This window comes from Sminthopsis crassicaudata, chromosome 1 (genome assembly GCF_048593235.1).
Source record: "Sminthopsis crassicaudata isolate SCR6 chromosome 1, ASM4859323v1, whole genome shotgun sequence".
Classification (NCBI taxonomy): Eukaryota; Metazoa; Chordata; class Mammalia; order Dasyuromorphia; family Dasyuridae; genus Sminthopsis; species Sminthopsis crassicaudata.
In genome coordinates, this window is record NC_133617.1 from 453,650,952 (window position 1) to 453,677,650 (window position 26,699).

Genomic DNA, 26,699 nt, shown 5'->3' on the forward strand with positions numbered 1-26,699 from the left:
CAGAAGAATTATAAGATTTTAATATGAATCAATAGATGTGAAATGGATTTCTAGGAGATAGGCCTCAAACATTTCTTCAGATATCATTTACTCCTAAATTTCAACTCCACATTTTAATAGGAATGTTGCCAGAAAAAGTTACAAGTTTGTAATGACTATTGATATAAATTATTGTCATTTGTTCTGTCGCTTAGTCGTTTTTCATTGTCTGACTTTTCATGGATCTGTTTAGAATTTTTTTGGCAAAGACACTGGAGTAGCTTGCCATTTCTTTCTCCAGCTCATATAATAAATGAGGAAACTGAAGCAAATAGGGTTAAGTGACTTGCTCAATCACACAGCTGATGTCTGAGAAGTAGTACTTTGACTCCTGGTCCTGCATTCTTTTCACTGGGGGCACCTAGTTGCCCTGTTATCAATAGTTATCCAAATTCTGTTCCCCAGAAAACGGAAAATGTGGTAGTGAGATTGAAAGAACAGACTCAGAACTTAGGTTCAAATACGAAATCTCTTAATCCCTACCAATGTGACAATAGGCAAGTCACTGGGTTTGGGGGTGGTGATGGTAATAAGCTGTCTCAGTTGTTTTATCAGCAAAAAGAAAAGAGACTGCCAAGGGGGTTCCTAGCTCTGAAGCTACAATCCTATTATATAACTAATACAGGAGTGTGTGATGTGCCAGCTACTACAGGGTAGGAGAGAGAGGATCCCCAATCTTTAAAGTGTGTGGATATGAAGACTGTGAAAACTGCCCAAAGATGCCCAAGGAGGGTGAAGAGGTAGTAGAAGTGGGAGGCAGAGAACAGCTGGAAAGGTATTAAGAGTTCAGAAGGAAGCATCCAGAGCCGTAGTTACCAGAGCCAGCCCCGGGACCAGGCCCGGATTCCCATTGGCTCCCTGTGACGTCACAGAGCTCTCCGGCAGAAGGAGGGGTTTGGGAGGGGGCCGCCCCACCTGTGGTTGGGGAAGAGGGAGACTCGTAGAGTCCATGCTTCTCCGCTTCCGTCGCTCTCCGCTCGCAGGTGTCGGCGCCGTGGACGTCGCTGTTTCCGACCGGCCCCGTTTTCGCCGCTTCTCCCGCGAGGACTTCTTTCCCGTCATGTCCTCTCCACGGATACCATTCGACAGAGAATTCAGGTAGCGCTAAATTTCAGTTTTTCCCCAGCGCGGCTCTTTGATGGAGAACCAAAGGCTCACCAAGAGCTCCTGGAGTCGTGGAGTAACACCACTTCCGCCCCAACTCCATTCCTTTTGCGTCACTTCCGGGAGCTAAAATACGTACCGGCTGCGCTCGAACGTGAGCTGGCTTCTTAGGGAAGGCTTGTAGAAGGCGGGGGTACTGCTGGGTTTGATCCATTAGAATGGAGGACTCCAAGGCATGGATTTTTTTGTGGTATTTGTTTTTCCGGGGGGGAGGGGTAATTTTTCTGATTGGCTTTCCTGCTTTATCTTCCTAGGTCGAAGGTCTAAATATGTCACCACCATTCCCGCAATAAATAGCAGTGGCTCCCTATCACCTCTGAAATAAAAAATAAGCTACTTTTTTTTTATTCCAAGCCCTTGATAATTTGGACTGACTTTGCATTTTAATCACTTTATGGGCTCCCTCCCCCTCACCTAGCCCCTCACCGAATTTTGTCAAGTTTAATAGGACAAGAAAAAAAAAAAATCTTTTAATAAGTAAGCAATCTAAATATGCCATTTGGCTGTGAAGAATAAATGAGGAAATGACGATTCTAATCAAGGATCTTCCATTCCTATAGTTTACAATAGAGAAAATTACTCACACTTTGCAACCCCATCTCCAAGGACTTTACAATCTAAGTAAAAACTGTCTTCCTTGTTCCATAGTAAACACTCCCAATCTTCCAATTTCGAAATATTGTCAGTGGCCACTCTTATGCCTGGCATTTTCTCCTTTCTGCTAAAATCCTACCTTCTTAAAAGGTACTTTACCAATTCTCTTTAAATTTAGTGCCCTCCCTTTGTTGACTATTTTCAATTTGTCCTGTATACACATTGTACATGATTGTTTTCATGTAGTCTCTCCCACTAAGATTGTTTTCATGTAGTCTCTCCCACTAAAACATGGGTTCCCCTCAGAAACTGTTATTTGCTTTTAATTGTATCCCCACAGTTTAGCACAGTACCTGGTTCAAAATAGTTGCTTAATAAAAATGATGAGTACAGGACTGATAAGTCCATAGCAATTCTTGTGCCTGATAGACACAAGCCTCATCCTTTATGTGCCCTTTCCCTCAGGATCAACTTCATCTGCCTTCATTTGTTTTTCTTCGTGGTCACCTCATCTTAAAGTTTAATAGGAGAAGACCCCCCAAAAAAATTCTCACTTAAAAGCTAAGCAATCTGAATCAGTCATTTTGGCTGAGGTGTAAAAGGGAAAAAGATCCTCAAGTGATTTGAGTTCTACATTTAGGCTCCACTATTAATGTCATTATATTAAGCAAATCATTTCACCCTTTTAGGCCAGTTTACCTGCATATTGGGTGAAACTGGATTAAATTTCAAAGACTTTTGAAAGTTCCACACTTTCACACCTATTTATTATATGACATTGTGTAGCTTATCTGTAGATACTACAGGATTTATGTGTTTTAGTGAATGAAAGAATGGTTATGGGGTTGCCATGCTTATATGTTCAGCAAGTTGTGTCATGCAAAAAAGAGCAATAACCTTAGACAAAGAAACACATATTTCAGTACTTCCCATTATGTCATCAAAAAATATGTCTTCACTTGTAAACCTATTCCTAACTTAAGATTTGACAATTTCAGTCAATGACTGCCATTTACCCAGGACCTTTAACTTCATCTGTCATATCAAGTTGGACTGCCATTTACCCAGGACCTTTAACTTCATCTGTCATATCAAGTTTTGTCAGTTTGATAATCCAAGGTTTCGTTAGTAACTTTACCTGGTAATTACAATAGCATTTTCACCCAAATTTTTACTTCTCTCAGAGCAAGGAACTTGCCATTTCTATTTGTACCTCCTTTGCACACAACAAAGCAATCCTTTCTCTTATCTATACTAATGCAAAGTCTTTTTGCTTTTCAACCAAATATAGTTCAAATTCCTTAGTTTGGTATTCAAAGTCTTCAAAATCTATTATCTCCCTTAGTTTATCTCACATGTCTTTTCTCTACATAAACCTGTTCTCCAGGCAAAGTGGACACCTTAACATCCCAAACCCAGGTAGCATGTTTGTGCTATAGCATACATGCTATTCTTCATGGACCCTACCTTAAAGTCTAATCCAAATAATATCTATCAAGGCTTATTTGATGCTTTCACATAGTACTTTGTATACCTCTATCTGATGTGGGCTCCACAAGTGCAGGGACTGCGTTTTAAATATTTAAGTTTACTATCTTCCTCCACTGTCTAGCAAAGTGTGCTGAACTTATGAGTGCTTAAGTTTGCTGAATAGAATTTAATCTGCAAAATTGAAATAAATACAAGGAATATGATAAGGCTCAAATAACACATAAAATATAAAATGCTTTATAACTATAAAGAACTTTATAAAGACAAATATGTTATAAACACATCCAGTTACTAGAGATTATTGAAAATACTAAAACAATTAACTGGTCACTGGTTAACTTCAGTCCCAGAGAACAAAATGAAATAAAACTATGGACAAGCTAATCATTTTTACTTAGCAATTTTTCAATATTAGAACACATTCAACTGTATGACACTCAGAAATTAGTATAGTGCAAAAACAGCATCAGTGATTTCTTTAAATGAAAAAAAAAAATAGCCTCATGAAGTTTAAAAAACAATTTAAAAAATCTATGACAGCCAGGACAAATCATTCAAAGACATAATTCTACAATACTAAAAATGTGTGCAAATGAATGCATGCAAGTTGTAATTAAAACAAAAAGTGTCAACATATCAAGAAAAAAAGCTTTTCTCCACTAAAATACAAACTTAAGCTTCACTGCTTTATGTGGATAGGCTTAGAGAGAGTATAATTTAACCTTTCTTTGAAATTTCACTATCAAACCATAAACAGTTATTGCATTAACTTTAGCAATAACCATCTAAAATCCAATCTATATTTGAAAATGACTTGACAAACTCGTAGGTGTCAAAATTAGAGAGAAAAGGCAAATACTCTGAAAATTGACCGGAAAAACAGGGCTGGAGAGAACACAGGACCCAATAATTTCAGGTACCAAATTTGTCTGAATTTATAGTGAGATTTAAGCGATTTGTTGTTCCACATTTTTTTGCATGGACAACAAACACTCTACTAATAACTCATTTCTAAAGTGATTTAAGGTTTACAGAGTGCTTTCTTCACAACAATCCTTTCATATTGGCAGTAACAAATGCAGATAAGAAAATTAAAATTCAGGGTCATTAAGAGACTTGCCCAGGTCATTCAGCCATAAGTCTCCAAGGAAGAATGTAAATCCAATACTCCTGATTCCCAGGCCAGTATTCTCTATACTATACTATACTCCCTTGTCCTATACTTAAAAGATGTCTTTTAAGATGCACTTAATTAAAATGTTTAAATATGTATTCTCAAGCCCTGAAATAAATCAATATTGTTAACTATCAATGAAAACTGGTGAACCAGAATAAAAAGCCAATAATTCTGTGTTGTGTAATAAAGGAAAAAGACTCCAGTGACACCTTCCCAAATCAGTTTTCATTCTTCTTTGCCTGGATAGTGATTTAAAAAAAAAAAAAAAAAAAAAAAAAAAAATCCACTATATTTGTCTTACCAATGACTGTTTCACCAAACTTCCTTAAATTTATTTGTTTTATACACTAAAACCTACCCATAACCATATAGGAAAGTATCGCAGTTTACAATTAGTGCAAAAATTGTTTTTTATTTGTTTTCCCTCCCACTCAACAAAACTTAATTAAGTTTTACTTCATCCACAGTATTTTTCAATTATATTCAGTCATGTAAAATAAGGAAAAAAAAAAAAAAAACCCACTAATCAAGGCATAACTTTTAAGTCCCCGTATAGTAAAAACAATTACAGCAAATTAAGGACAAACCTACAGCATTCACTTACTTTAGCTGGTTCTGATACTGAACCATATTTTTTTATTTGAGAGTCAACTCCTAAAGACTTGGCTAATTGCACAGCATTTGAATCATCACTGATTAGTGTCCCAAGAGCCACAAGGAGTCTAAATGTGGCTTCAAGGTCTTGTACAACTTCCAAGACTGTGCTGATTACTGACAGGCATTGAGCTTTACCTTCAATATTATGGTTTTTATGTAAACAAACAGAGTAGTTGAGGGTCAGCGTAGCCAGTGCAATATGAATGTTCTTATTGCTGCCTGATTTCAGTTCTATTGCTTGTGACAGTAATGATTCCCTCTGTGACATCATGAGCCTCTGTCCTGCCTGGCCGATAAAACAATTGCAAAGAGTCCTTAGTGTAAGCAATTGGTTTGCTGGTTTTCCTTTAGGATTCAGAAGTTTGAGGAGGTGACTGCTGAACTGAGCACCTTCCTTTTCATTGCAGAAATTCTCATTCACAGTAGGATGCCTAATTGACAACCGAAGAATGTCAAGTGCTGGAAAGACGATATCTGTATTTTGAAAAAAATGTTGTCAGTTGAACGAAAAACAAAAACCACCAGTTTCTTAAAGTACATGTTTTTCCTAATATATACAGCTCCTTTACAAAATGCCTCTATTCCTAAAATATTATAATTTAATTTTTCATATTTTAAATGCACTTATAAGGAAAGTAAAGAGAACACAGCACAATAGAGTAGGTGGCCTTAGAAGACCTGTTCAAGTTCTGCCTTTGATACACACAACTTTATGACCCCAGACAAATCATTTAACCCCCTCAGTGTTCTAAGCAACTTTCTAAAATTGTAAGTTGCAAAGATATCCTGTAATGGAAGAGGCCAGAGATAGTTCTTACTCCCTATAAAAATATAAAAGCTCTTTAACCCTACAGATAACTAACATTTCATATAGATATCACAGTTCTAGTACCTAATCTTATTTTGAGTTTATTATCTTGAAGATACTCTTGTAACAAGAGAAATCTTTATGAACTGATGATCCCCAAATTTAATTATATGTCACCTAAAAACAATGCAAAACAGATAAGCTGATTTTAACGTGATTTTAAAATCACTAAACCTCTGTCCCATCATTTATATAATTTTCCCCTTTAAAAGTTTTATATACCTTCAGGCCAGTTAACAGCTTTCCACAAAGTCTGAAGCTGGTGAGCTGTGGGTCCTTCTGCAGAGCTATTACATGTTAGGGACAGTATCTTTTCAAGAAGTATCAAGTCATCTTCGGTCAACTTCTGTTCTTCAGGTGCAGTTCCATTAAGTTCTTTTAATTTACCTAGGATGTGACCAAAAGCTAAAACCATTAATATCACAGGCACATCATTTATAATCAGCCAGTTAACCTTTACTTTGCAAATGTTTTGCATAGTATGACTTGGGATGCACTAAAGGAAGAAAACAGTCTTTTGTCCCTGTATAAGTTTCTAATTTAAAGAATATTCTTTTATTATTATTATTATTATTTTTGCTGAGGTAATTGGGCTTAAGTGACTTGCCCAGGTGTGTCACACAGCTAGGATGTGGCCACATGTCTGAGGCCACATTTGAATTCAGGTCCTTCTGACTTCAGGGCTGGTGCTCTATCCACTATGTCACCTAGCTGCCCTAAGAATATTCTTTTAACAAAGTTTTAATGCCTTACAAATTAAAAATAATTAGCACCAAAAGAAACTCTAATGTCCCTTCCACCTTTAATATAATCTAAGAATAAAAAAATCTAACCCAATCTTACACTGTAATTAAGAGATCCAAAGTGACACCTAAGGTTGCCTTTCTAAAGATAGAAAAAATAAAGTGCCAGAAAGTTTTACATGCTAATTATAACAATTAAAGGCAACAAGTTCTAGTAGCCTTATGATTATACATAAGATATTAGCATTGAAAGGGAAAGACCTTAGAATCCATCCAGTCCATGGCAAAGAATAAAATCTTGGTGAAGAAGGGAAAATATGGTTTACGGTAATACACTGCATAGACTTGTCATTTACTAAGAATTTCTAAAGTATTTTGCTTTCTGTCTCTGTATTTTCAATCTATAGAAACTACAGACTTGATCTAAAAGGGGAAAAAACCCTAAACTTTCTTCAGTCAATGACCTCTATTTCTTCTCTAACAAATATAAAAGCAACTATATTTTCATTTGTATTAATTTAATTTAATTCATTTAAAAATTATTTATTTATTTATTTAGTTTTATGAATTTTTATAATTTATTAATTATTTATAAATTACTAATAATTTATTGATTATTTATAAATTATTAATTAATAATTTATTGATTCTTTATAAATATTTATTACTTATAAATTATTAATTATTTATAAATTATTTAATTTATTCATTAATTATTTATTTATTAATTAATATTATTAATTAATTAAATTTATTTGTTTATTAATTTAATTTAATGATAGTGAAGCATTGTTTGATGTACCACAAAAAAGTCAAGATTTCATGCCAAGAATGGCCTGAATTTGAATCCCACCAGAGACATATTTGCTAGACCACAAACTACCTTTAGGAGTTCACTCTCAAAAATTATCAACCTTAGTTCCCTCATTCCATTTTACAGAGTTATCACCTGTAATATGTAATCATTGTGAGGATAAGAAAACTTGATTAAATTAACAAATATTCTCAAATGAGTAGTTCTGGATAGAGTCACTAGATTGTCTAAGTTAAGCAGCCTGGTGATATTTATTGAATTTAATGATAAAATCACACTCACCCAATATTTGTGTCAAGTTGGCCTGGTCAAATGTGACAGCTTCCTTCTTGGGAAAATATATATTTAGTGTTTTAAATGGAGCTGATTGGAAGACACCACTACCTACAAAAAGATTGTTGTAATGAAGATTATTGTTAAGCTGTTTTAATGAGGTTTTTTTTTAATTGCAATATTTTTATTCCCAAAATTCAAGAATATTTCTAATTGTTCAAAGAATAAAAATACTATTTTAAAAACCTTCATAATTTGATAAATATTGAGACCATTTGCTTATATTAATTAAATGATATTTTCTAATAATGAAGAAATAATTAGAAATATAAACAAAGAACCATTCTGCTGCTTAAACTTTTGACATTTGTGTAATGAGTGACGTCAAGATGATTTAATATATTATAAGATTACAAAATAAATGCGAAACAACAAGCTATCATTTGCAAGAAACCTTTCCTGATAACTCTAGCCTTTTTTTTCCCCTTCAAAATCACTTATTGCTTATAGCAGACAAACGTCCTAGGATACTAAAAAGTGGAAGGCAGGACTCCTGAGCCATTATAGAGAGTAAAAAGAATGTAAGATACCACAGGAAAGCAAATCTATCACTTGTATTGTCTCCTAACTCAACAAAACCGGAAAGTTATTTTAAAATAAAACTTCTCTACATATTTTTTTTTAAATTCCTTATGCCTTCATAACAGAATGCTCTATATAGCAGGCATTCAATACTTAATACATTTTTAATTGGCCATTTATATTCAGAAAGATAAATCTATAAAGTCCAAGCTCATTACACTAACACAATTTACCAGTACAATTTGATATAACCAAAAAGAGCATTGTAAATGCAGCTTATGCATAATATTTGATAAAGAATGAAGTAAGAAAAATCTCTGACAAGATGCTTCTTCAAACTAAGTCAGTATAACATACCTTAATAACTGGTGACTCCAATATGAAGGTGGGCATAGGGAAGGACAGCAAAAACTACATTGGAAATTGTTTCACAATTAAGAATTTCAAGGCTCAATATACTACTCAGAAGCCTCACACTATTCTAGCTTGCAATCTATACCTTATGCATTATACTTTCTTTTAAAACAGTTACAAGGCATTGGGCAGAATAGACAAATACATGTTTAAAATGAAGCTGACTATATCTTAACAGACAAGAAATGTATGATTACTGAGATGTAATTCATTTACCAATGAGCTCTGTGTACAACCAGACTAGTTAATGCAAAAGTTTAAATCATCACATTAGAAGGAAAAGATGAAATGACATTGCATGTAATTTACTGCAACTACAAACTGACCTATTTTTAAAAGTTTGTTTCTGAAAAAAAGGGAAATGACAAAAGTAAAAACACTGATTGTGATAATTCCTTAGAAATGTTTAACTAACAAGGCATTCATTAAAGTGAAAAGTCCAAAAAAAAGACTCCATCTAAACCAACAAGCACAATCTCTTTGGGAAAGAGAAAAGATTTTTCAGCCATGAACAAAATAGGTCTAGAGTATATATTAAACAACATTTTGGGAAATGATGGTGGAAGACTAGCAGTATAATATGGCTTTAAAAAGTTAGAAGAGAAAAGAAGTCAATAGAAAAGTTGGCATGAAGCCCAATTAAGTCAGCTTATTCTGAGAAAACAAAATATGTCTAAATGTATTGCTGATTAAAAGAACTACCAACAGTAATAACACAGATGAAAGATCTCATAACAAGTATGAAAGAAGATGACAATTTTACAGTGTCTTTCTGTTGCTATTTACACCCTAAGTACAGCCTAGACAACCATTAAGGAGGAAGGTAAAGGGACTTGGATAATAACTCTACAGTATCAGGAAGAAAGAAAGAATCCTTTAAAAATTGATCACTAAAAAGAAAAAGAAAAAAAAAAAAAAGATAATCTGAAGAAAGTTGAACCCTGATGTATTAGGACGTTAAAGGGTATAAGAATCTTACAAGAAGGGGGAAAAAAAGGACTAATGAACATTTCAAGCTAAGTATATGATAGCTGGCTTTTAAATACCAAGAAAAAAACCAGTTCCTCTAATGAAGAATGATCACCTTACACTCTTTAAGTAATGATGAAGTACATCCACAGGGGAACTAGGAAAAAGGTCATACAACAAAATTCATAAGAGACAAGTGATGATAATAGGTAAACTCCCTATTAAGGATATCAGGATATTGGTCCCCCTTTCAATAATAAGATCTTCTATTAGATTGCAAATTCCTTGAGGGCAGGGAGTGTATTTTAACTCTTTTTTTATCCTTAGCACTTAGCACAGTGCCTGGCACAGAATAGATGCTTAATGTGAACTGAATTTTCTTGAAGTATATAGATATGCCAGAAAATCTTCCCCAAACTTTTCAAACCAGTATTACTCAATTCTGCTTATTCATATGGACAAAAATAAGACAAAAATAAAAATTTAGAAAGCATTACTAAAAATTACAGTTTTGAACAAAAAATTTAACACATGTTAAGTTTTGACTGAATTCAAGGCAGAATTCAAAAATGACATACTGGTTTCAAAATGACTAAGAGAATAGATTCAGAAATATCTGGGAAGACTTGTATGAAATGACACAGGAAATTGAGAAGAACTAGAAGAAAAATTTATATAACGACTACAACACTAAAGAAAAACAACTTAAGAACTAATACTTTGGAGATCAAATGATGAAGCATGCTACCCAACTAACTCTTAACAGAGTTAATAGAAACTATTAAGTCTGGGTTAATAGACTTAATAGAAAGGACACTGATTAGATGTGCACAATAAGACCTAATTTTTTAGAAAAGGCAATTCATTTTGCTTGACTATGCTTATTATTAAATTGAGGTTATTGTCTTGGATTCAGGGAATGGGATCATTGGAAGTGATAGAGGCAAGCTAGTAAAGCACAAGTGAAACAAAGGTTCTTTTAGGAATTATACACATATTCTAGAGAACATAAGGAGGATCAGAAAGAGATACAAACAAAATAAAATTCATTATCTTTCTTCCATCAAAGTGAACACCATCTTCCATTTACCCAGGTTCGCAACATCACTGTGATCTTTGAATTTTTCACTTGCACTTGCTCACATCCAACATATCCAATTTGAACACATTTATCAATGCTGCTTTAACATCTCTTCTATGTCCCTTTCTTTGCATGTGCACATGCATGCACACAGACAAACACACACAGCTGACAGACACCATGGGGCAGGCACTTATCTCACACCTGGATTAATGCAATAACTTTTGGATTGGTCTCCCATGTCTCTATTCTAATCTGTCTTCCACTCTGCTGCCAGCCAGTGTTCTTAAAGAACAGGTCTGACTATGTCACTCTCCCTCTCCTAAATATAAATTCTGTTGATTCCTTATTACTCTGAGAATCAAATAGATGATAAAAAGTTTTGTTTGGCTTTTAAAGCCATTGCATATATCTTATATGTGTAATTGTCTGATAACTCTAAAATTAGTATGTCAACTTTATGACATACTTTTAAAAAGAAACTATATGTGATAGATTTGTGGTTTCAAATATATGTCTTTTGTACTTGAAAAATGTTCTTTTCGGGGGAAGGTATTTATCAAGCATTCCTTAAGAGAGAAAGAAAAAAATTTTTAAAGGAATTGCAATACACAGAATTTTTATTTATTAAAATATGGGAATGATTATACTCTATCCCTAGCCAGGAGCGTCTATTAATAAACAAAAGAGCAATAACAATGTGTAAGACATAACAGCAAGACATATATAAAATAATACATAGTAAACAAAATCCAACAAAGGAGTTAGCAATATATTATATATTGGGTTTTAGCTGTACATTCAATGAAAAATATGGAAAACAAGAAATGTTAACTAGAGTTCCTAATGAAAAGTAGCACATTTATTTCTGATATTTTTAACCTATATTGGAGAAAATAGGATCAAAGAACTTAGCCATGAAAGACTCATGGGAGTAAACACAGACAAAAATCATACAGAATAGGAAAATAAGATTTTTTTTCTGATCTTTAAATGAAGGAAAGACCCTTATCACTGGGATCATAGAACCCAGCCATTGAAGTTGGAATAAGGAAGTTTGCTTTCTCTCTTGATACAAAAGTAATATGTAAAATACAACAGAAACATTTTCCTAAAACTTGTAGATCCTGAATAATTTTAGTATCTACTCCATAATATAAAAATATGATTATTTTATATCAAAACTTTGTATTATCTCCAGCATCTAGTAGCTATATTTGCACACAATAGGTACTCAATAAATGTTGTCAGGTTTTTTTCTTCTGTTACTTATTAAATACCTAAATACAGACTAAGCAATTATGAAACAAATAATAGTTCAAATGGTCTTTGCTTCCCCTCAAGATTGTTAAATATTATTGAAGAGTTAAGACTTAAGCATAAAAACCATTATGGGCAATCACCATTAAAATATTTTCACATAAAGAACCTTGTGGTCACTGTGGACTGGAAAAAAAAATCTTCACCCACTTTCCCTCTGCCTTTTAGTTTTCCCTGGTTTCTTTCAAGAGTCAGCTAAAATCCCACTTCTGCAGTAGGATTTTCCTGGTCAGACCTGCTGCTAATGCCTTCTTTTTTAAAATAGTTTTCCTTTTAATCTTTTTATCCTAATTATCTACTTATTTAGATAATGAAAGCACATTAAAGGAAGAGACTATTCTTCTCCTTATTCCCAGTACTCAGAACAATGCTTGGTAAATAGTAAGCATTCTGAAAAATGTTTGTTGACCAACTAACTTAGAGTAGGGCAAAATAATGTTGTACAAAAAGTAATGTTTATTTTTAAAGTCTTTGAAAACAGGCAAAGGATTTGGAATATGATTTGCTAAGTAGTAAGAGGTAATGTAAAATCTTTGTTAAGAAGGAAAAATAAGAAAAACTGTTTTTAGGAGATATTGTTGAAAAACAATTTTTTAAAGATTTAAAAGATCTGGATACTTTTAAAAGAATTTACCTATAAATCGGTCAACTCCAGTTGAAGATACTCCAGTGTTGCTTGTTGAACCAGGAAGATAACGACCTGAACCTAAAATATAATATTAGAATTAAAGTAGCATCTACTCACAAATTGTTTTCAAGTAAAAACTTCATCTTCTGTAGCACTTATTTTGCATCTCATATGATTTTTTAAAAATACCACATAAGTAGAAAAAAAATACATATATGTATATATATATATATATACTTGAATATTTCAATGGAACTTGGTTTCCTAGTTCTATTTGAAGTATTCGAAATAGAAATAGAATTAACTGTGAATTATGTCGGGATTCCCACTGAAGGTGAGAACGTCCACTTGGCATATCATGTTCGTTTCAATTACATTTAAAAAAGATCTCAGGAAATCCCATGAGTGATGAAAAAGTTAAGTAGTTTTTGAACTAAATTGCTGACTGAAGGAAAAAAACTATGGAAATGCTTCCATTGCAAGACAAAATTTGAGCAATAAACTAATTTGAGAATAAACTAATTGGCTACTAAAATAGGATAATATTTTGTAGTTACACATAAAATAGGATTTCAAGGTAAAAATGCTATAAAAGCCAAACCTAAATTAGCCAAAAGACCAAAATATGCCTAATATTGACAAAAGAAAATACATTAAATAAATACTTGTTTTTGCCTTTCTTTGTAAACCTAATTCTTAGTACCTGGCATATTAAGTACTTAATAAGTGCTTGTTAACTTTTTTTTAATGGATCACTTCCTGAAAATACATAAGAAAAATGAATCAAAAATAATCTTAATTTTTATGAACCTAGAGGAGCTTTGAAGATAGTAATGAGGTAATGGAAATGAGAATGAGAGGTAACAGAATGATGTAGTATGAGGTAAAGTTTGCTACAAAAAGTAATGAATATGTTGGCATAAATGACAGTGACATAATCTAGCATAAGCTCTAGTAAAAAGCAAGAATTTGGAAGACAAAGGAAAAGGTGTGAACTGGTCATTGTTAAGAATAAAGATTTTTAAAGAGATGAATAGACAATTTCCCAATATTTCTTAAAGCAATAAATATTACATACTCGGAGGTTAAAATATCAACAAGCCTGCCATTTACCTGTAAAAGGATCTGCAGCAGCTAACATGTCTGATCCAGAAGAAGAACCAGGAACATAACGACCACCACCTGTAGAATTTAAAAACAAAAATGAAGCCCTGCCTCAATCACCAAGAAAAGTAAAAGTTAAAGCATAATTCTGCTCTGTAATGTTTTTCCACAAAGTCTGCTTGTTTATTTAGGAAAAGATATGTTAAAAGAACAAGCTTAAGAAAACTAAACAATCTAGAACAGCTTCCTGAAGATAAAAAGTATATATAGCATCAATTTTATTTTGTATACACAATACTCTTCAAATAGTAGTACTAAAACATTTACTGAAATAATAATAATCACTGGCTCCTACTCCTACCAAAAAAAAAAAATTGTAACTAAAAAAATTTTGCAAGTGAAAAGAACAAAAATGAGAATTTGAGGGATAAAATGAGTTATAATGCATGCACCTACAATATACCTAAGTGTTTTTATGCTCTGACATTGTTTCATAACAGGGCTCATGTATGAGCATTTGGGCTGGAAAAAGTACTAAGTTCTTCAATCCTTAGGTAGAATCCTTACTGTTTTTAGTCATATTATACTGGTAAAGTTCACTACTTTTGAAACAAATAAAAGTATAATTAAAATTAATTTTCAATTACAAATGGCCCATATTCTGATACTTTTGAGAGGGATCTGGACTAATATTACTAGAAGCATTTATTAAGTGCCCAATTTGTCCCAGACACCATATTAAGGGTTTTATAAGTATTACTTCATTTAAGATGAAATGCTGATAGAGTCAAATTCTGGAACCCTGACTCATAAGTGGGAAGGTGAGTTTGAATAAGGATCCTCAGAGCCCACTACATATGTGTCTCCAGAGATTATTTATATGACACTTTAATGTTCTCTTCCCTTCCCCCACAAGATTATTTGCTGAGAAGCATTTAGCCAGCGTTAAGTAGCTTGTAGAAAGTTTCTTTTTTTTAATGTGACACATTAGAAACTGAATAAGACAACCCCCTACAACCATTTTAAAGTTTGGAGCTTTTTAAGAATTTGTTCAAAGACATAAATTAGGAAAAACTGATTCTGGAGAATCTGAGAGAAGATTAGTGTGAAAATGGAAAAGGATAGGAGCTGAACCTATGATTTCATTGATGAGAAATACTGAAACTCCATCCACTGATGCAAGTCAGGACCTACTCTTAGGCTGAGTTTTAGAGACTTTACTAAAGCACGGAGTAGCTAAGTGACTTGAGCAGGACAATATAATATATCATAGTATGTGTTAGAAACAAGACTTGAATCTAGGTTTTTCTATCTCCTATCACCAATTCTCTAAAATTCTACTAAATACAGAGTACTCTGGTTAACAACTATTTTAAAAAAATAAAAATAAATGCAAAAATAAAATAAATGCAAATAAAAGACTAAAGAATATACATAAATATTAATTCATTCAATTAGATTGTATCCCTGCCACCTGAAATTTGAACTACAGAAGCAAAGAGACAAATTTAGATCAAGAAACAAATGTGAGAAGCACAGCTGGGTAGGATTCCATAGAGAAGGCTTTAATGCAATGTAAGCAGTTCATGTATTTATGGGCCTGGAAAAGATGAGCATTAAGAAGTTTGGGATCGGGGGAAAAAATACAGAAAGAAGTGAGGAAAGTTTGAATAAAACTATTTAAAAATTAAATTCTCGTCCTCCTGCTTTTTCTGTATCACGTTAGGAGACACATTGTTTTCCAGAACTAAGGGCCAGATTGTGCCCTGAGCTTGACATAACAATCCTTTGCACTCTGAATGATCTCAATCACACTAAAATCTCAGAACTATTTCATATAACTATTGTATTGGTTGAGTAGCACTAGATATTGTCTGACCTCACACAAGTATCTGCTCTTCTGCTCATGAAGCCCTACTATGAATCAAACTTGTCACATTGTTGCTGTTACTCCTTATTGTCAAGGTTACAGCTCACTACATTGTCACTGTATAAGTACTGAGATCTCCCCACACTGCCTTGGATCTACCCTCCCACCAAAGGTGGGATTCTGGCACATGTTCTTGTCTACAAAATATCCTCACTTTGAAATTAAACTTCTTTGATTCCTTACCCCACTGTCCTTAGTCAGCTCAGTTCAGCTCCAGCCACCACAGGTTAGAGGCTAGTTCTGTCCAGTTGACATTAATTAGTGTCAAAAGCAGAACTGGACAAGGAACTCTCCAGTATCAGTTGGAATAAGCAGCAACAACAAATATTTAATTTTCTGGACTCCAACTTCCCCTGATCTGGTGAGTCCTCTGCTCTTGTTCATGCTCCATGTTCTGGGCTCCTGTCTTGGTTGAGCTTCCTGTTCTTTAAGGAGAAACTCTGGAGCCCTCTGGTGACCCCACTTCCTGTTGGTTCTCTCGGGTAAGGATATCAGAGTTCTCTTTACCCTAACCCTCAGCAAACTAAGAGAAGAGTGTTCACTTAGCTTTGTGTCTGTTTTTAAACCACTTGAAATTAGAATTTTATTTCCGTGCTTTGTTAGAACTCTTTTTGTCTGTATGTATCTATGTTGTCATTTGGTCCGTTTGTGTCTTTGTAAAAGGACTATGTGATGTTTATCTTCTTAACCAGTTCTATAACCTTGAAAGATTTAAAATACAGCCACACAGAAAAACTTCCAAGGGTTTTAGCCCCAAAGTTTAGAACATTAGAAATAAAAATGAACTTTCAAAGCTGAAGCAATTCTCTCAATAACTCCCATTTTAGGCTTTCCTCAGGAGATTAGGTTATAAGAAAAGTGAGAAAGAAAAATCCTGCAAGACATTTTTTTTTTCCTGTCATTTCAGCTTGGGCTATGTTGGAATTACAGAAATAAAGTCAGATAACCCAAGTTTGTAGAACTGCTTTAAAAAACAGCAGATCCTGGAGGTTTGGAAATGAATCATTAAAGAATTTGAAGATTGATCATTTTAAGACTGCAGAGAACTCCTGGGACTTTGGGAGTAATTCCTGGAATTTCCTTCCTTCTGAAATATCTTAGTAAGTTTTGAAGTACCACTCTATAGAATTTGTTTTGAGGAAATACAAGAATTAAATTTTATACAAGTTTTTTAAAAATGGCAAGATTAATGGCCATATTCTTTTTTTTCTGCCAAGGGCCATTTGGATATTTATAACACCATTTGGGGGACATACAAAATTAAAATTATCAACTCAAGCAATGGGAGGATGTTGTACCTAGCTTTCAACTCATCACTACTTGAAGTTGCTTTAGCAAATGCTTTCACAGGCCTTATATGGTCCACAGGCCAGACATTCCCCAACTATAATCTAGAACAATGAAGGAAGGCAGCTAGTTTAGAAGTAATCCCAGAGTAAAGAAAGGGGAAAAAAAAAAGGTAAATGGCTTGCATCTTATAGCAACTCTTTATTGACCCTTTCTTTGACATTTATCAGTCATGAAAAGGGAAAATTTTGGTTGTTTAACCAGAGATACCTATAACTCTCCTAGATTAAAGACCTTCTTCCCCTCTTATCTCAAATCAGATAAAAGTGCTAGAGGGAGGGGGAAAGCTGTAAAAATGTAGGAAAATTTTAATTACATTCCAGTTGCAGAAATATTAGCTGTATGATTATAAACAAGTTTACCCCAGTTTCCTGATCTGTAAAGAGAAAAATAATGGCACCCATCTCTCAGTGTTACTATGAAGATCAAAGTAATATGACTGTTAAGCACGTAACCAAGTGACTGGCATATGCTAAGCACAACAAAATTTCCTTAATTGAACATAATTATTCCATACCTGAAAACTGTACAGTGGTTTTAAAATGTCAAAGGTAATCAAAGATGAATAATTTTTATATGTGATAATTTGGAAATGTAATTGATGTCTTATCTGAAGTTTTATTTCAGATTTTAAATACATGATATTGTTTATGTTACTACATTGCTAAATTCTCTTGTATAGTGACATTTGAGAGACCATTGTAACAGAAATGCTGTTAGACAAAACAACCTTTTAATATGGAGGATGTGGGGGAAAAAAGATACTTGAAGACTGTTAAATATTTAATGAGGTATATTTTATTATAAAATAGATAATAATTTATAATAAATTTTCATTTTAAATTCTTAGCAATTATTAAAGTATAATCAGTTATTGTGTTAATCATTTTTTATTATTAAAGTATAATTAGTATTGAACATATTGATGATGAATCAATTATCAAGTATTTGCTATTTAAGGTAAAAATTCCTGGGCCTGTAATTCACTATTGTTTTGAGCTTTAATTACCAGGATAGTTGTCTAATATTGTGGTGAAGCCAAAAGGAGAACATGGCATGTGTTGCAATCTTAAGAACTCCTAGTGGATCTCTCTACCTAGAAAAAATTTTGGAGATGACCTCAGCATGGCCTAGGTAGGATATTTCTAAAAAGGAAAATTCCCACCTAGCAATCCTAACCATTGCTTTTCACACTATGCCAATTATAACTCATGCCTAGAATCAGACAAAGTTAAGAGAGTTTTTCCTTCTGTTATGATATGTGACATTGTTATAACAACATCCTTCTTTTACTTTATAAGAAAATTTCTATAAATAAGAAGTTCTGTAAATCTATTAAATACTAAATTGATATTGGAGCATCTCTGACTTATTATATAATAGGATGCAAGTATGAGCATTTTACAATTAGCCTGTATTTGTGATAAAATTATGACACTGGGATGATATCCTCCTAAGGTGGAAACGATTAAACAAAATAATAAGACTAAGTCACATGAAAGTTTTCTAATTAAATGAAATAGTAAATTTTGAGAAAAGCAGCAGAATTAGACTTTTTTCTAAGGATTATATACAGATTTTTATGATTGGCTGTCAAATTTATTAGTATATTTTAGTATCAAATCCTCAAGAATGGATTAAGGATTTTACACATTAATTGTGTTGATAATAATGGTAAAGAAAGTGAAATTACCCATTTTCAAGACATCTATAATTTTAAAAGGCAATAGAATTCATTTTATAGTTAGAACCTCAAATTCTTTAAAAGATTCTTATATCAGCTATAAAATTTAGGTAAGAATAGAAATAGCAAAGATATATAAACTGAAAACCAAAGTTAAATGACATTACTAGCAGAATTATCTAGGAACCATCAAACTTAAGCCCAAAGAAGCAGAATCTCTTTTAAGGTTGTCCTGAGAATTAAGAAAAGCTATCTAGGGACCAGATAACTACATGAGAAATCTGGGACTCAAAATGTGTTGATTAAGTAGATCTTGAAATTGGATTAGTAGCATATAGGAGACTTGATGTTAATTAATATTTATTATAATTATTGTATTGCTTTGATTTTTTGTTTATGCTTAAATTTTCATCATATGGTTTAAACAGCCCTGTGTGGCTGGGAAAGTGGATCATCTTTATGATCCACTTCTAACTATGGACTATGTTCACCAGAAACTCAGATAAAAGATTGTCTCAAGGAGTTTTCTCTAAAAGCCCCTACCAAGTCCTTCTGACTACTAACACAATTGACAACCTTGTATTCTTGGGTTATCTGAAGCCCTTGCCCTTAAGTGAACAACATAACTCTCTACAAACCTCAAAGTTCATCTAGTATATATTCAGAAACAGCCGACATTCATGTGAGACATGTTCCAAGATTCCAAAGGAGGGCTGAGTATACTGTCCTGTACCCAAGGCCATGATTCAAGTCTAACTCCCCATCTCCCTGCTTACAAGCAAACAATCGCTGAATGAATCTTGATTTTTTTCTTAAGAACCAGGCCCTAAATCACAAGTGATCTTCTAATTAGCTACCAATAGGTCCTAAACTAAGCCCCATTTGGTCATTGTTTGGGTTCTGATTGACTCAGGTTGAATGTAAATAGCAATCATTTCTGCTTTGGGGAAGAAACACTGAGGGTATTCCCTTCCCAGATTCACTCATTCATTCATTTATTAATTTAGATTTTTTTTGGACAACAGATTCTTTGCCTCAATTAATACCAGCTTTATATATGGGTGCAGCATCAATCAAACTGAGACATGTTGAAGGCCTTAGCTTAAAACGGCCAAAGTCTCCCCATTTCATCCAGGACCATTTCTAGTAGTCTTGATCTGTATCTTGCCACTGGACATAGATGGCTCTGGAGTCCCCTCCATCCAAGTCACTTGCACATCATGGCATCACCTCCCAGATGTCTTTGAGAACAAAGACAAACAATGACGACTGGCAAGAAAGGTAGGAGTTCTTTCAGATCTCATTTTGGCCAAAAGGAAATTTCAAGTTACTGAAGCTCAAGCTATTTTCTAAAGCAAAGGCCCAACAAGCTGGCTGTACCCTGAAGTTGGCATAACAACAATCCTTTGCACTAAACCTCTAGATGATTTCAACCACAGCAAAATCTTAAAACTGTTTCACATAATTATTGTAATATTTTTGTGCTAGATGCAGAGTTCAAACAAGCATTTGCTCTTCTGCTCATGAAGCCCAATTATGAATCAAACTTATCACATTGTGGCTGTTACTCCTTATTGTCAAGCACATTAGCACACCACAGTCACTGGTATACATACTGAGATCTCCCTGAGATGCCTCAGGTTCCCATATCTAAAGGCCAGGCTCTAGCATATGTACATTGATTGCAAGTTATTTCTCTCACTTTGAAATTAAACTTCTGATTCCTAACCCTTCTGTCTCTAGCGTACCTCTATTCAACTCTAGCTACCCACAGGCTGGAGGCTGGTTCAATCTAGTTGACACACATGACCCTCCTTCACCCAGGACCCAAAAGGCAGGTTAATATCATTTCTGAAGTTCACATACGTCACACATTAAACATTTCTTTGGATGCTCCAAGAATTTAATTAACACTGAGATAACAGGATTTCTATGGAAAAATCCATTATAATAAAGTAATGACTTAAAAACTTATAGAATAAAAAGCCTATTTTATTTTATTTGCTTGTATCTGATTCCAGCTCTGAGGGTCCACTACTACTTCAAGGAATCTCACTTTGAAAACTTTTTAAATTTAAGATAATGATCAAATTACATTATCACTTTGAAGAAATGTTTAAAATAAATACTAGATAACCTAGATGTAGTTTAATAATTAAGTTATTTGCAGCTGTTTCTGTATGGCAATTATACGATAGAACTTTAAATTCATTATTACAAATTCACATATTTGTCAATTTATTGTGGAGGCAAAAAACAAAAGGTTAGATTTCTTACATAGGGCAAAGAAGAATCCATTTGTTCCCCCATTCAAAAAAAAAAAAAAAAAATCAACCATTACTAATAGAGGTATTATTTGCTTCTACCCTTACCTGTAAATGGATCTGAAAAGTCAGTGTTCACATGTCCTAAAGTCTGCCCTTTTGTATTATCAATAATAAATTTGGCCACTTGATCCAAAAACATGGGATTTAGGTCATTCTTCTGCAAAAAGTTGTATGCTGTCAACCAAGGATCATCACTGGTATTATATGGCAATTTATAGGAAGGCCCGCTTTCATTGACATCAATGGTGAAAACATAGTCAAACTCCTTTAAAAATAAATACAAAGGGGAAATGGTTTGACAATAAGTTTTTTTTTTTTAACCTTTAGTCTGTTATACAAATAAGAGTATGTATGAAAAATTATAGGTATCTAAACAGTTGTTTTGTAAAACATCAAGTTGTATTAGCATTTTTATCCAATACTTTACTTTTTCTGTCTTGCAAAGCATATTAATTTTTTTAAAAGCATGAAAACAAGTTTATCTTATTACTAATAACATTTACATACACTTCAAAGTTAGCAAAGTACTTTATATTATTTTATTATTGAATAATATAAAGTACTTTGCTAACTTTGAAGTGTATGTAAATGTTATTAGTTATTTTATTGTTATTATTATATGTTATTATGTTATTATTGTTATTATTGTTATTATATATGTTATATATAAATGTTATTATTCATTTTATGGACTAGAAAACTGAGCTTTTGAGAACTTAAGTTACTTTTCTCCTCATCATATATCTAGTAAAAATCAAAAGCAGAATTTGTACCTAAGATCTTCTTAATGACAATTACAACAGATTAACTTTTTAAGCCTGGAAAAGAAAATAATGGCTAGTATTTGTATAGTACTTTAAAGTTAGTAAAAAGCTTTACAAATATTCTCTCATTTGAGTTTTACCATAACTCTGGGAGGTGGATGTTGTTGTTATCCTTATTTTACAGATGAGAAAATTGAGGCAAACAAGTTAACAATGATTTGTTTAGGGTCACAAGGCTATTAAATATCTCAGGCAAGATATTTATTAGGTCTTCCTGATTCTCGGTTCAATGCTCTTCATCTACTTTACTCAGCTGTCTACTAACATTTATATGGTAACTTAAGGTTTGCAAAATCCTTTGCAAAGCCAAGGCTTTCAAAACTAAAACTTGGCCGTACACTTATTCTTTACAAACAGGAAGTATGCACAAATAAGAGCTAAAAAACTTACTAGAAATAAAGCAAACAAAACCATGCTTTTTGCTTAATGACATAGGAATCTTACTCCACAATAGCATATTTGTATAACAGTCCATATTGTTAATCAAAATAAAAGAAACTCATAATCAGACTAATAATCATAATTTAATAAATTTAACAGATCCAAATCCCTCTCTTTGATCTATAGGATCAGAGATGATAATACTGATTGTGCTTATGATGAAATGATATCCTCCTATCTTAATGTACACAATAAAAAGTAAGTGATAACCCTTTTAACTGATTGTTGCATTTCCCCTCCACCCTCCCTATCCACCCTCACCTTTTTTGTACTCTTAAAAATCAAAGGCAGGAGTCCTCAACAACATGTTGACCATGATCAAGTGATTCTGGCATTTCAAATATTGACCCTTCAGGAGAGCAACCTGTTGGCTACCTCCACATCTCCCTGATTTAAATGTCAATTGCTCATGAAGGGCACTGCAGGTCCTCACCACAAAAATGTTGAGATCCCTGAACTAAGACATAAAAGGCAGCTAAAATTTCTATATCTAGAAAGAAATAAGATCTATGTTAGAAAATGAAAGAAAAAATAGAATAAAAAGTTTGCTTCTTTGTGAAACATTTTTTTAAAAAACCCACACCCCCATAAATCTATACTAGTTATTCAAGTAAGCTAAGTGCCGAGGTAACTGCCAATTTCCTATAAATCAGTAATTAAACAAAGATTAACATACTTTTCCTTCATATAAAACTCTTCCAGATGTTTGCTGATTAGCTCCAGATGAGCCAACAACATCACCAATCTTCAACCACCTGCCATCACTAACACTCCATTGATAGGCTTCAACTTTTTCCCCATCTTTGATCAGACGTGTCTGCCCTTCTCTAGTACCTTGAAAAGAAAATTTAAAGGATCACAAATATCAAGGAATAAAACATATTGTTAGAAACAAAGATCTTCAATCCTTAAATATATATGGAAAAATTAACATTCCTCAAAGCAATTAAGTGATATATGATGTTTGCCATCTGGAATGTCTGCATTAAAAAAGAATATTTTTATCAGAGATCCCTAACAGAAAATCATAGGGGAGTACCTAGTATACATAAGGCACTGATCGAAACATAATTTCCTATATGAGGGGCAGCTAGGTGGCGCAGTGGATAGAGCACCAGCCTTGAATTCAGGAGGACCTGAGTTCAAATGTGATCTCAGACACTTAACACTTCCTAGCTGTGTGACCCTGGGCAAGTCACTTAACCCCAGCCTCAAAAAAAAAAATAATAATAATAATAATAATTTCTTATATGATATAAAATGAAGTATTAAAAATTAAATAAATGAGACAATTTAACTCATCCTTTGATCTCTCGGGTTGAACCCAGACAACAGTTCCAACATTCACCTAATTTATAATCTACTCAAAGATTTAAAGACAAATAATATAGTATCAAATGTGCTACCAAGGAGATTCCAAAAAGAATTATAAAAGTACAATGAAAACCAAGAGAGGCTGCATGGTATAAACACTGAAATCAGTAAAATTAGGATCGTTGTGCAATTTCTTCTCTGTGTTTTGGGTTCTTCAACTGTAAAAACAGGAATGAACTGAATTATCTCCTAGGTAGTACAATCTAATGATCTATGAACCTCAAAGTGCAAATAATTCCCAAGGAAATTTCTTACTCTCAAATACAATAAAAATCTTAACACTACCCAATTACTAGACTTCTTATTAGATTTTTTTTTTTGATACAGGAATATGACTATTTGGGTTTTTTTCATTGTTAATTTTTTTTTTAAATCAAACCTTTTTATTTTCAAAACATGCATGGATAATTTTTCAACACTGACTCTTATAAAGCCTTGTTCTAAATTTCCTATTCTTTCCCCCATCTCCTCCTCCCCTATATCGCAAGGAATCCAATATATATTTAACATGTTAAAAATGTTAAATCCAATATACGCATACATATTTATACAATTATTTTGTTGCACGAGAAAAATCAGATCAAAAAGCAAAAAAAAGAGAGAAAATAAAATGCAAGCACACAAAAGAGTGAAAATGCTATGTTATGATCCATCCTCTGATAAGGTCACTAGAAAAAACAAGATGAAAGAAATCCTCCTTTTCTATTCTCAATCTAAAGTTCAAAAAATAATATTCTCAATATGAATAGGAATTTTCAAAAGAAGAAATGCAAGCTATCAATAACCATCTGAAAAAAAAATGTTCCACATTGTTAAGAGAAAATCAAATGAAAACAACACAAGTTTTATTACTCATTTAGGTTATTGGAAACAGCAAAAATGAAGAATGAAAACTGTTGGGAAGGGTTGTAAAACAGGCACACTAATTCACTGTTGGCAGTACTGAAATTTCATGTTTGTTGATATTAAGTTCAAAACAAAACATAAAATTATTTTAAAAGCCCTACCATTATTGCTACTCTTATTGTACTAAGTAGAAATCGGGAGTATATGTAAACCTTTTCTAATTTCAATTTTAATAGGACAGTTTTGAATATTCTTAGAGCAATGTAGTTCTATCTCAAGGATTTTTTAGTTGTTGTTAAATCATTTTCCAGAAATTTTTGTCTTCATTCCATTTAGGGCTTTCTTGCAAAGATATAATTTGCTTAAGCTTTAGAATCAAAAGTAAAAGAAAAAAAAAAATCATGAAAACATTAATTTATTTATGTTTCTATCTACTCATATACATGTACCAAGAGAAATGAAACTCATTAATATTCTTTTTACTTTGTAAGAAAGCTCAAATTAGTGATTAAAAGTTCCTATTTGGCATTTTGATTATAATTTTGAAAAATTAAGCCACCTCCATATGAATAATCCAAAGATTTTTTTTTGCCCAAGAAATAATATTTACCAGGTTCATTCAGATGTTCTCTTCCAGGAAGCTGGTTAGCATCAATATCCCCCAAATCACCAGTTTTTGAATCAATAGTTGCTTGAGAAAGTTCATTCTCAAATGCTTGAAGTTCTTCAGGATTGGCTGTTCGTTCCATTGATTCTGTAAACACTCTGATAATACCATCACTGTAAAATAAATAAATAAATGGACTAATTTTACTTCATGTTTAGTGAATGTTGATGAATGAATCAAATATGTTATGCTGCAGAAATGTAAACATTTCTAAAAAGCTGCCAAGGACCAAACTGGTAAGCATGTTATATATTATATAATACATACAATAAACATAGCTCTAGACATGTATATATTTTATTACTTTGTAGACAATGCAATGGGCAGAAAACCCAATCATATAAAGGTAAAATTTACAGGAAAATATATACTTTGATTTTCAAATTCAGAGTTTGATTTCAAATCCACTTTGATATAACAAACTTGTATGTGAATATTTACTGCTTTAGCACAATTTTTTAAAAAGGAATTAAAAATCCACTTTCATACAAGTTTCATATTACACTTCAAGAGCACATTAGGAATCAAGAGGCCTAGGTTCAAGTCCCAGATCCAGCTATAATTACTCATGATTTTTATCCTTTCTAGGATTTTTTTTTTTAATATGTATAAAAGAGAGATCCCCACATATGTTACTTTCCATTCATTTCAATCTCAGAGATCACTAGCAAGGGAACTCCCAATTTCAAATGAATGAGTCAGCAAGAGTATACTCTCCCCTTATTCAGAGGAATGAAAATCTGAGGGAGATTATAGCAATGACAACTTAAAAATATTAAGGCTTTATCTGGTAGGTCTTGTAGTCCAGGATTTACTGACTGGAAATTTTTGATTTGCTAAAGATCCATATCAATATATTAAGTCACTCACTGTTTTGATATAACAATTTTTTACATAAAATTTCCTTCTAGTTATAATAGATATTTTAGCATAGATTTTGCATAATTTTTCCTCTTAAAAGTATACCTGTTTCCCAAAATCATTCTAAATCTTCCTCTCAAATCTCTTCTCCCTTACTAAGATACTTGCTTTCCACATTTTACATCAATTTTTATCTTCTTCAAGCTTTCCCTCTATCCTCAAACATGCTTAGTAAAACTGATTACTTTAATAATAAAAATCCTCTGCTTCTCTTATTTCTCTTATTAAGACTAAACTTACAAAATGATTTATTCCTCTTGCTTCTAATTTGTCACCATTTACTTCCTCCTTAAGTGTTCCTTAATATTTTTAACCTCCATCCTTTACCATCACTACACTTAAGTTATTTAAACCAAATCCAAAATCTATAATTTTCTCAATTCTCTTTTCCCCTGACATAATAAAAGCACTTAAAACTCT

The 26,699-nt window shown here is 32.8% G+C and overlaps 3 protein-coding genes across 15 annotated transcripts in view; 1 reads left to right on the forward strand and 2 right to left on the reverse strand.

The window, feature by feature from the left end:
- The window catches only part of CAAP1 (caspase activity and apoptosis inhibitor 1), a 50,928-nt gene extending 49,679 nt beyond the window's left edge, over positions 1-1,249 (reverse strand). For 2 of the 4 annotated variants that reach the window (XM_074280790.1, XM_074280788.1), the window contains exon 1: positions 955-1,249. In XM_074280790.1, coding sequence (XP_074136891.1) covers positions 955-1,101 — 147 coding nt within the window. In that variant the 5' untranslated portion in view covers positions 1,102-1,249. The remainder of the gene's footprint in view (positions 1-954) is intronic. The other 2 variants (XM_074280793.1, XM_074280789.1) reach the window with 2 other exon arrangements.
- Positions 953-26,699, forward strand: part of IFT74 (intraflagellar transport 74) — a 177,004-nt gene continuing 151,257 nt past the window's right edge. For 6 of the 10 annotated variants that reach the window (XR_012484573.1, XR_012484571.1, XM_074280775.1 and 3 more), the window contains exon 1: positions 953-1,137. The gene's annotated coding sequence lies outside the window, so the exon portion shown is untranslated. The remainder of the gene's footprint in view (positions 1,138-26,699) is intronic. The other 4 variants (XR_012484572.1, XM_074280785.1, XM_074280773.1 and 1 more) reach the window with 1 other exon arrangement.
- The window catches only part of PLAA (phospholipase A2 activating protein), a 37,282-nt gene continuing 15,352 nt past the window's right edge, over positions 4,770-26,699 (reverse strand). The window contains exons 7-14 of the mRNA XM_074280770.1: positions 25,302-25,471; positions 23,148-23,305; positions 21,252-21,471; positions 13,928-13,996; positions 12,821-12,892; positions 7,830-7,931; positions 6,213-6,377; positions 4,770-5,596 (exon numbers count right to left, since the gene is read on the reverse strand). Of these exons, the coding sequence (XP_074136871.1) occupies positions 5,031-5,596; positions 6,213-6,377; positions 7,830-7,931; positions 12,821-12,892; positions 13,928-13,996; positions 21,252-21,471; positions 23,148-23,305; positions 25,302-25,471 (1,522 nt within the window). The 3' untranslated portion in view covers positions 4,770-5,030. The remainder of the gene's footprint in view (positions 5,597-6,212; positions 6,378-7,829; positions 7,932-12,820; positions 12,893-13,927; positions 13,997-21,251; positions 21,472-23,147; positions 23,306-25,301; positions 25,472-26,699) is intronic.